Source organism: Oncorhynchus tshawytscha, linkage group LG09, assembly GCF_018296145.1.
Source record: "Oncorhynchus tshawytscha isolate Ot180627B linkage group LG09, Otsh_v2.0, whole genome shotgun sequence".
NCBI lineage: Eukaryota > Metazoa > Chordata > Actinopteri > Salmoniformes > Salmonidae > Oncorhynchus > Oncorhynchus tshawytscha.
Window position 1 is genome coordinate 49,153,447 of NC_056437.1, and position 11,719 is coordinate 49,165,165.

Consider the following 11,719-nt stretch of genomic DNA (forward strand, 5'->3'; position numbering starts at 1 on the left):
ATACACGACTGTGATTATAATCGGAGAGAATTCTCTTGGTAGATAATGCGGTCAGCATTTGATTGTAATGAATTCTAGATCAGTTGAACAAAAGGACTCGAGTTCCTGTATGTTGTTAGGATCACACCACGACTCGTTAATCATAAGGCATACACCCCCGCCCTTCTTCTTACCAGAGAGATGTTTGTTTCTGTCGGCGCGATGCGTGAAGAAACCAGGTGGCTGTACGGACTCATATAACGTATCCCGAGTGTGCCATGTTTCCGTGAAACAGAGAATGTTACAATTTCTGTCTCTCTGGAAGGCAACCCTTGCTCGGATTTTGTTTACCTTGTTGTCAAGAGAATGGACATTGGTGAGTAGTATACTTATTTTCCACCATAATTTGCAAATAAATTCATAAAAATTCCTACAATGTGATTTTCTGGAATTTTTTTTCTCATTTTGTCTGTCATAGTTGAAGTGTACCTATGATGAAAATTACAGGCCTCTCTCATCTTTTTAAGTGAGAGAACTTGCACAATTGGTGGCTGACTAAATACTTTTTTGCCCCACTGTATTTGTTCATATAAATAACATTTAGACTAGATTAGGAGGGGGATTTCCTCTACCCAGACAACAACTGATAGTCAATAGAACTCATAGGGCTGAGCTTGCTTTAAGCATCTTTGCATCATGCAGGCCAATGTGATTGTAGGCTTTGTAAAAAAATGAGACATAATAATTATGTCGATTGATTAATTACAGGTAATAATTTTGGAAAAAACGTAGCCTAGCCAGCCCAATTTTGGATATAATCTAAATTTGATCACATTCACATTTTCCACTGACACACAAATTGACTATAAATACATAACGTTACCAATTAGTTTACCCTGACCAGATGGACAGGGCACATAGGCTGTATGCAGCTGCTCTAATTAGTAGCCTACTGTTGATCAGACAGAAAAATAGTCTCATTTAGAATGTTTAGGTGTAGCCTAGGCTGCGGTTAAATTTATGTCATGAGATTTTGCCTGTGTCTGTCCAGGGTGATTACATGTTATCATCTTTGCTAAATAAATACCGGAGGAAAGTGCAAAGCCTACTTGAGCGCACACGAAACAATGTGCTGCATCAACCTCTCTCTTTAATCTAACATTTATTGGATGTTGTGATGGAAGCTATCAAATCATTCATCATTATTTTCGACATCCCAGAAAAGATTTTCAGCATGTAAAGTGTCGTAACGTGCAATTACAGGCGGCTTGATGATAGGCTCCCTGTTAACCAGCTATACATTTGATACCAGTTGGTATTGAACGCTCTCACCTTTTCATCTTTCTTCATGAAACTGATCTCAGGCAGAGGTCAACCCTCGCTTGCAATTCACACCTTTTTGTGTACCGCACAGAGAATGAAAGGGGTATTTCAACAAAAAGTCCACAACATTCTACCATTTTGTTGGAGAAAACTGCACACTTGCGCTGGTAGCTAGCTGAAGTTAGCAAGGCAACTTTAAATACATTGCACTAACCGGACACAAAAATAAAGTTCTACACCCAAGAAAACAATTGATAACATACCTCCTCCATCTCCTGTAATTTGAAAAAATAATTTGAATTGAATAATGTCCCAAAAATGCTCAAACATCATTCTTCATTCTTAATCTCTATCCAAAAATGTCACCAAGCTTCTCAATACATATAACCCTCATAATGCTCTGTGGCACAATCACAACACAACTCACTAGGTTCGTTCTCTGATTTTGCATCTATGATTGGATGGACAACCTGTCAGATCATACTGCAAAAGCTTTGATTGGTTGGAGGACGTCCTCCGGAAGTGGTCATAATTACAATGTATGTCTAAGGAAGGGGATGAGGCCTGCCGGCCTTCTAGGTTTTGTATTGAAGTCAATGAAGCCAGAGGAGAATGGAAGCTAGCTGTCCGAAGGGCATTCCTCTTACCGAACTACATTTACATTTTTTTATTTAACCTTTATTTAACTAGGCAAGTCAGTTAAGAAGACATTCTTATTTACAATGACGGCCTACCCCGGCCAAACCCGGACGACGCTGGGCCAATTGTGCGCCGCCCTATGGGACTCCCAGTCACTGTAGTGGCGTCTTTTGCACTGAGATGCAGTGCCTTAGACCATTGCGCCATTCGGGAGCCCAAGGTTAACGTGACCTTTGCTTTGGTGGTGTTTCACAACAAGGTTTAGGGCAGAGAAAGCTTGTTGGACATTAAGAAAGCTTTGTCGTAGAGCATCGGGGCTAGTCGCATTAGAAGGGCTGGGAAATTAGGACATTTTGGATGGGCAAGGAGGCATGGATGAGTCAAATAGAAATCCTGACTTAATGAAGTAGGGATTAAAGAGCTCAGTTATGCTCTCCTTGTCAGTAAAAACAAAATCAACATTAAAGGGAGGAGGGCAGCTGTGTGGAGGAGGGTTTATTCTCCAGGTCTTTCACCGGATTCCAGAACTTCTTGGGGTTAGACTCACAGAGAGAACTGCTCCTTTGGCCTTCTGGACAGCCTGCGTGCACTTATTCATCATTTGCCTGGACGAAAGTAAGCCAGCCGGAGTATGTGTGTGCCGAGCTTTTTCCTAAATGAAATTCTTGGGGTGGAGTAACTCTGCCAGATCACGGTCGAACCAGGGGCTGAACCTGTTTTTAATTCTCATTTTCTTTACAGTGGTGTTTTAACAATATCACTTAAAAATATAAAAAGAATGTCCAAGTGTCTTCGACAGAGAGAATCAAGCTGATTCTATACCAATTTACTAGAGGCCAGGTCATGAGAAGGCTTGTTCATTAAAGTTAATCAAGCGTCTATGACAAATCAAAACAGGTCGTTTCACTGAGAAGCCATTACAAACACAGGCTGTAAAACAGTGATCACTAAGGTCGTTACAGAAAAACACTAAGACCTATCAGGATTATTTGTGAGAATAACATCAAGGAGAGTACACTTTTCTGCCTGTTTTAGATAAGGTAATAATCTGAGAAAGAGTTTGGGAGTCCCGTTGCTTTAGGACTTGGTCAGGTGGTTTAAGCATGTCCCAGTTTAGGTCACATAGCATGAGAAATTCATACTTAGTGTAAGGGGCCAAGAGAGAGATTAGGGCAGGTAGGGTGCAGGCCGGCTGATGGTGGATGATAGTAACACACAGCAACAGTCAACAAAGAGCTATTTGAATGGTTAAAGCCAGCAAATCAAATTGTTTGGGGACATATTTGGTGGAGACAACAGAGCACTGAAGGTGTTCCTTGGTAAAGATTGACACTCCACCACCTTGGAAGATCTGTCTTGCCGAAAAAGGTTATAACCAGAAAGGTTAGTATCATTGTTCAAAACCCTCTGTCTTAACCACGTCTCAGTAATGACCAACACATCTGGATTGTAGTTGTGAACCCACACTTTCAATTTATCAATTTTAGGTAATAAGATTCTCGCGTTAACGTGCAGAAAACCCAGGCATTTACGAGAACAGAAATCAGAGCACAAGTCAGAATTGGGGCTAGCAACAGTAGATGGGCCAGGGTGTACATGCACATTTCCACAGCAGAGGACATGGAAAGCTCTGTAGTGTTGCTTTTCTATGACATTTGAATGTTCATCAGATGGTAACAAGATCATATTGTACAGAAATTTCATCAGATAACATGAACACAAAGCCGATGAGAGGTGGTTAGAATAGGATCGGAGGCCAAGAGTCCGTGTAAACAATAGAGTCAGAGTTGAGTAGGAACAAACATTGTGTGTCCCGTGTTTCGGTTTAAATCAGCAAGTTCATAGTCAACAAAGCATGCAGGAGTCATGGTGCAAAAAGCATAAAATATTCTACACACAACACTGTTTGGTTTAGTTTAGGTGACTTGCTCCAATTCCACACAATGCTTCAATTGATCGGACACTAGACCTGTGCACCCAGTGGCCCTCGGCAATACTGGCAAGATGCATTTCATTCCTATCGCCATTGTGCCTAATGAAAAAATTAGTTTAGATAGGAACGGCTATCTGTGATTCAGACCTGAGATGTTCTTTGGCTAACAATGACCAGTTCGATCACGATAACAACTAACAAAATAGTAGCTGTACTGACATGCCTTACATTTGTCTCCTATCCTTACACTAAATGAACACCTCCTTTTGTGTCTTTGTCCCCTCTTCTCCACAAGGATCCAACCAATGGCTATTACAGTGTCAATACCTTCAAGGAGCACCATGGCACCCCGACTATGTCAATGGCCGCCAACCAGACCAGCGGCGCTGAGGTCAGGAACCCTTTGGCTTCTTCTTCATCCACCATGGGAAAGCAGCGTGTGCCTACGGGCATGTCCTTCACAAACATCTACAACACGCTAGGTGCTGGGCCCAACCGCCTGTACGACTACAGCCAGCGCTTCGTGCTTGGCATGGGCAGCAGCTCTATCGAGTTGTGTGAGCGCGAGTTCCAGCGAGGCTCACTTAGTGACTCCAACTCCTTCATCGACACGCAGTGTGACAGCAGCGTGAGCAGCTACAGCAAGCAGGACGGCTACGTGCAGTTTGACAAGGACAGCAAGGCCTCGGCAGCCTCCTCATCTTCCCACTACTCGCAGTCGTCCTCGCAGAACTCAGACCAGACTCGGCCGCTGCAGAAACGCATGCAGACCCATGTGTAATGGCAGAAGGAGCAATGGATGGGGATGGGTTCGGACGGGTTGGGTCGAGTATTGCACCTTTGGACACTTTAAGGAACACTGCCTGACTGGTATACAGTGCTATTTTTTGTTTGGTTTGTACTCTGATCCACCCGAGGGAGATGATGCAGTATTCCACCTTTGGCAGACGGTGGGCAACTGCGGTGTCCATATTAGGACAGACTGAAGTCCTGCTGAGACTGAGGCTGTCGTAATATGGACATTGTACGTACAACTCTTTTTACATGTTATTTGGATTACATGTGGTACCTCTATTCCCCTTGAAACAAGCTTTTCAAACAAAAAAGATCATAACCTTGAGAGCTACAATTGGTGGAAAAAAAGATGACAATCAGAAGTCCACTTCCTAAATGAAAAATGCTCTGCTGTTGTCCCCTATTCTGTTTCAGCTAGTGGACTGCCTCAAAATGCACAGCTGTAGGTATTATTCACACGTCTGTGTGGATAAGTTCCAGAATTGTTTAAAAGTTTATTTTCATTATGGAGGAAGACAAACTCTTGGGCCTATGTTCAGCTGCCCGGTTGGGGTTTGAAGCACAAAGGGGTATTGTTAAAGACCACCCGAGGCATTTCTTGTACGTGCAAAAAAAATATCCTTAGATGGATAATGAAACCTCTGAGGAAATATGTTGTGAGCGGCAGGCATTGTACTAAAGACGAACACCTTGCCAATTGGCTGACCTGCAGGTCTAATAGCCCTACACCTGGACAACTTTAATTCTCAACGATTATAGATTTTGTCCCTTTTGGTTATCTTGGTAAAATCTATATTTTGCTCCTTTATTTTGGATTTATGGTGATATTTTTGCCTTTTTGATGTATGCCTTGTGAAAGTTCATTACTGAGTCACAGATCATAGATAAATGCATGGAGAAGTGGATGTGTCATACTGTTGTACTACTTCACTTGAGCTGACTTTTCAATTGCTTTGTTCACTCACAAACCATCAGTTCCTGGAACCGTTTTTCTTCTTCTGTAAGGACAGTGTCATATTTACACATCAGAGAAAAGGTCAAGGACCTTATCATCTGTACTTTTCCATTCAATGTGAGACACTTGCAGCCTGATCTTATATGTGTGAGCAGATAGCTGTGGAGCCAAATACAATGTCATCTCTGCCGGAGCTGTTCTAATATTTGTGGCTTGCCATACTTAGCTGATATCGTGTTGTTTACACTGGAGCTCTGTAAATCCAGCATTTTTGTGTACTGTGATTTGGCCACTAAATGACGGCGATGAAGATAAAGTAACTTTTTTCTGTCTGTTGCCTCTGTGGTTACAATGACTTGGTGCCCACTGTTTTAAGTTTTGTCTCAAATGGTACTACTCAGTTTGAAGTGACAATTAGGTGGTTATGTTCAAGAGTAAATACTGAAGGTGGTTAGCAATATAATTAATATTTACTACAGTAGGACCTAAAACATAGGAACTCGTTGAGAACGTAGGTCGTTTGGAACACAGAAATGTCTGTAACTTTGAATTCCGCTTTATAGAAAAATAATGATTGCATATTTACATGTGTTTTACTTTTACATATCCCAGTTTGATATTGTCAGTTCGGTTGATCAATCAGTCTGTAACACTGGGGTTTGTGTCTGAGGTCCTACTGTAATAGGACTTCATTAAATAATTAATTTAATAATTGATCAATATAACAATATGATGAAGGTTGCGTGTGATCTTTCGGGATTTTAAGTTGAGAGTGCCAATATGAGCATCCTCACAGTGCAGCATTGTCTCATACAACAAAAAGTCAACAAATCATAATTCCTCTCTCAACTACGTTCAAAAGCAAACGACTCATTTGGGTAACAGTTTCCAATCATTAATAAGGCATTTGTTAATTATCTAATTGCAAAGCATTACACCAATATAAACAATCACCAGTATGTAATTTATAAACCAAATGACTTCCCAATGTGTTTTGATATTTTAATGCAGCCTCCAATGCCTGTTTAGTATTTACCAGCACCACCATTCATAATGACTGATTATCATATGCCTTACAACAAAGAGATGGCTCTCCTAATATGGACAACATAGAGGTGACTTTTTATAATAACTATAAGCAGAGAAATGAAGGGTGTCTATGGTCTATTGTCATATTACAGAAAGGTATTTTAGTGGACCTTGCAGTGAGCATATTTGTATGGTGTCCATCATTCGAATTTAAACAAGTCCTGCTGAGACTGAAGGTGTCCTAAACTTGAACCAATATTGTCATAATATGCACAACCCTACATTGGTACCATTTTAGAGTTAACGTCCTTGTCAATTAATAATTTCAATCTTCATGTTTACACTGCAAAATTGACAGGTGTTTTGCTTATGGGACAATCTGCAATTGACTAAAACATTTTGTCTGCAGTTATCCATGTAAAGAACAACAACATTCTCCCTATGCAAAGCATAGGGAGAATGCCTAACATTTCAGCTTTGAAGCGCTTAAACCATTGAGTAATAAAAAGCTGCAATATCCTACTTTAAACATCTAAATATATATATATATATATATTTTGGCGGGGGGGGATTACTCTACAATCAAAGTCAGTCCCATCACTGTAGTATAGACTATCATATATTTTCAGGCTTCTTTTATAACAATAATGACTTTTTGATATTCCACATCTCACAGTCGTATGACAACTCGCTGCAATCACAAAGAGTATCTTTATGGTGGAGCAGTTGAAGCTAAAAAAAATTATGGAGTGGCCAGTCTGGTCCATCGGTTAGAGCCGCTGAGCCCAGGAGAAATGTATGCTTGAGTCAACAGGGGTTTGAATCTCGCCAACTGCCCTTTGACTCATGCTCCTATCTTCCCCGTCTATCCAACACTGTAGTATTACTTCAACAGATACAAAAGGAGTAGGACTGACCCACACATAATAAAAATGGCATTGAGCCCATATACAAAGTTTCAAATAAAGCAATGGTTGAGTTTCAAATAAAGCAATGGTCAAACATAAAGACAACTATCTTCCTTGCGGTAGTGAAATGTAAAATCATAAGGAATCCTCTAATGGATTCAGTCTTTTCCAAATGTGTGTTGATTGGAGCTGTGTTTACAAGCCAACTCAACCACATGTTAAATCATCCTGAAGTGTTGCGCCTCCTCCTACAGTTCCACTGTTTACCAGGGATCCCTTGTGAGCCTGCTAAGAGCCTGCATCTTGTAGAAGACAACTGCTGAGGGAATCACACTGGATGAGCACATATTTGGAGATGTTCACTCAAGCCTGTTTGTTTTGAGCCTTGCATTTGATTTGTAAAAAACAACTCAAATAAATAAATATACAGCATAGAGTATGTATGCCAATGAGAGTCTAGCATATTTATGAATGTAAAAATAAATAACTTTCTATTTGCATTCCAACCCTGGAGCATTGCAGCAATTGTAGAACTGCAAAAGTAGTAGAGTTACTGCTGTCTTCTGGTTTATTCTCCCCTGCTCCCCTGCTCTGTATTTTTCACTGTTTTCTGATATTAAAGCTGTTTATTTGGGTAGATAAACTAGTTCGCATACATTTTTTGTCCATTCAGCAAAACTGATGTACAGTTGAAGTCGGAAGTTTACATACACCTAGGTTGGAGTCATTCAAACTAATTTTTCAACCACTCCACAAATTTCTTGTTAACGAGCTATAGTTTTGGCAAGTCGGTTAGGACGTCTACTTTGTACATGACACAAGTAATTTTTCCAACAATTGTTTACAGACAGATTATTTCACTTATAATTCACTGTATCACAATTCCAGTGGGTCAGAAGTTTACAAACACTAAGTTGACCGTGCCTTTAAACAGCTTGGAAAATACCAGAAAATGATTTCATGGCTTTAGAAGGTACCACGTTCATCTGTACAAACAATAGTACACAAGTATAAACACCATGGGACCACACAGCTGTCATACCGCTCAGGAAGGAGACACGTTCTGTTTCCAAGAGATGAACGTACTTTGGTGTGAAAAGTGCAGATCAATCCCAGAACAGCAGCAAAGGACCTTGTGAAGATACTGGAGGAAACAGGTACAAAAGTATCTATATCCACAATAAAATACATCCTATATCGACATAACATGAAAGGCCGCTCAGCAAGGAAGAAGCCACTGCTCCAAAACCACCATTAAAAAGCCAGACTACGGTTTGCAACTGCACATTGGGACAAAGATCGTACTTTTTGTAGAAATGTCTTCTGGTCTGATGAAACAATAATAAAACTGTTTGGCCATAATGACCATTGTTATGTTTAGAGGAAAAAGGGAGGCTTGCAAGCGGAAGAACACCATCCCAACCGTGAAGCACGGGGGTGGCAGCATCATTGTAACGGGGTGAGCAACTGGTTGCCGGAAAGTCAGGTGCAGGAGACCAGGGATGGGTGATAACAGGATAACTTTAATATACACCCTGGCCCAAAGGCATAGGCAAGGCAGCATCAAGCACAACCACGGTAACATGAACCGCATTAAACAAAACAAACAAACCTAGGACATAAATAAACCTAGCCAGCCTGTAGCGTAACACCCTACACAAAGAACAATTCCAGACACAGACATGGGGGAAACAGAGGGTAAAATACATTTAGTCTGATGAGGGAATGTGAGCCAGGTGTGAGGGAAAACAAGACAAAACAAATGGAAAATGAAAGGTGGAGCGGCGATGGCTAGAAGATCCGGTCGACCGCCGAACGAACAGGGAGAGGGACCAACTTCGGTGGAAGTCTTGACAATCACGTTGTGGGGGTGCTTTGCTACAGGAGGGACTGTTGCACATCACAAAATAGATGGCAAAATGAGGTAGGAAAAATATGTGGATATATTGAAGCAACATCTCAAGACATCAGTCAGGAAGTTAAAGCTTGGTCTCAAATGGGTCTTCCAAATGGACAATGACGCAAAGTTGTGGCAAAATGGCTTAAGGACGACAAAGTCAAGGTATTGGAGTGGCCATCACAAAGCCCTGACCTCAATCCTATAGAACATTTGTGGGCAGAACTGAAATAGTGTGTGCGAGCAAGGTGGCCTACAAACCTGACTCAGTTACACCAGCTCTGTCAGGAGGAACCCAGCAGATCCCCTACTACTGGAATACCAACATAGTCTGCCGAGGACTTCCAACAGGCCCCTCAGGCGCGACGCCCGCTGAAGGACCATTATGCTAACCAGCTAGGCCTGCTAGCTACCTAGAGCTACTTGGAACCCTACTAATTCCATGACTGGTCTATCGACGTCACCGCACGAAGAGGCAAAAGCAGACTTACCCCCATCGCGACGTCCCCCAAAGGCTAACTTTCTAGCCCCTGCTATCTGCTTGCTTGCTAACCCGGTCGGCTAACTGCTAGCTTGCCGGCCCAGTCTGCTAACTGCTAGCTTGCCTGCCCGGTCTGCTAACTGCTAGCCCTTGCTAACTGCTTGCTTGCTAACCCGGTCTGCTAACTGTATCCCCTGCTAACTGCTTGCTAACCCAGCCTGCTAACTGCTAGCTTGCCCCGGTCTACTAACTGCTAGCTGCCGGCCCGGGCCTGCTAACTGCTAGCTGCCGGCCCGGGCCTGCTAACTGCTAGCTTACCTGCCCGGTCTGTAACTGCTTGCTTGCTAACCCGGCCTGCTAACTGCTAGCTTGCCCCGGTCTACTAGCTGCTAGCTTGTTTAGCCCTGTCCTACTAACTGTTAGCTTGTTAGCATCGGCCTGCTAACTGTCTGAATCGCTGTGTCCCCAGCCAGCCCAACCACTCACTGGACCCATATGTTCACTTGGCTACGCATGCCTCTCTCTAATGTCAAGATGCCTTGTCCATTACTGTCCTGGTTAGTGATTACTGTCTTATTTCACTGTAGAGCCTCTAGCCCTGCTCAATATGCCTTAACCAACCATGTTGTTCCACCTCCTACATATGCGATGACATCACCTGGTTTAAACATCTCTAGAGACTATATCTCTCTTCATTACTCAATGTCTAGGTTTACCTCCAATGTACTCACATCCTACCTTACCTTTGTCTGTACACTATGCCTTGAATCTATGCTATCGTGCCCAGAAACCTGCTCCTTTTACTCTCTGTTCTGAACGTGCTAGACGGCCAGTTCGTATAGTCTTTAGCCGTACCCTTATCCAACTTCTCCTCTGTTCCTCTGGTGATGTGGAGGTTAATCCAGGTCCTGCAGTGCCTAGCTCCACTCCCACCCCACAGGTGCTCTCATTTGTTGACTTCGGTAAACGTAAAAGCCTTGGTTTCATGCATGTTAACATTAGAAGCCTACTCCCTAAATTTGTTTTACTCACTGCTTTTGCACACTCTGCCAACCCAGATGTCTTAGCCGTGTCTGAATCCTGGCTTAGGAAAACCACCAAAAACCTTGACATTTCCATTCCTAACTATAACGTTTTCCGCCAAGATAGAACTGGCAAAGGAGGCGGTGTTGCAGTCTACTGCAAAGATAGTAATACAGAACTCTGCAGGCTATCTAAGTCTGTACCCAAACAATTTGAGCTTCTACTTCTAAAAATGCACCTTTCCAGAAACAAGTCTAACTGTTGCCGCTTGCTATAGACCTCCCTCTGCCCCCAGATGTGCCCTTGATACCATATGTGAATTGATTGCCCCCCATCTATCTTCTGAGCTCGTGCTACTAGGTGACCTAAACTGGGACATGCTTAACACCCTGGCCACCCTACAAACTAAGCTTGATGCCCTCAATCTCACACAAATTATCAATGAACCTACCAGGTGCATCCCCAAATCAGTAAACACGGGCACCCTCATAGATGTCATCCTAACTAATTCACCCTCCAAATACACCTCTGCTGTTTCCAATCAAGATCTCAGCGATCACTGCCTCATTGCCTGCTTCCGTAATGTGTCTGCGACCAAACGACCACCCCTCATCACTGTCAAATGCTCCCTGAAACACTTTTGCGAGCAGGCCTTTCTATTCGACCTGGCCGGGTATCCTGGAATGACATTGACCTCATCCCGTCAGTAGATGATGCCTGGCTATTCTTTAAAAGTGCCTTCCTCACCATCTTAAAT

General features: G+C 42.5%; 1 protein-coding gene across 1 annotated transcript in view; it reads left to right on the forward strand.

The window, feature by feature from the left end:
* Positions 1–5,979, forward strand: part of LOC112259141 (kin of IRRE-like protein 3) — a 140,776-nt gene extending 134,797 nt beyond the window's left edge. The window contains exon 16 of the mRNA XM_024433889.1: positions 4,170–5,979. Coding sequence (XP_024289657.1) covers positions 4,170–4,655 — 486 coding nt within the window. The 3' untranslated portion in view covers positions 4,656–5,979. The remainder of the gene's footprint in view (positions 1–4,169) is intronic.
* Positions 5,980–11,719: the final 5,740 nt, after the last annotated feature.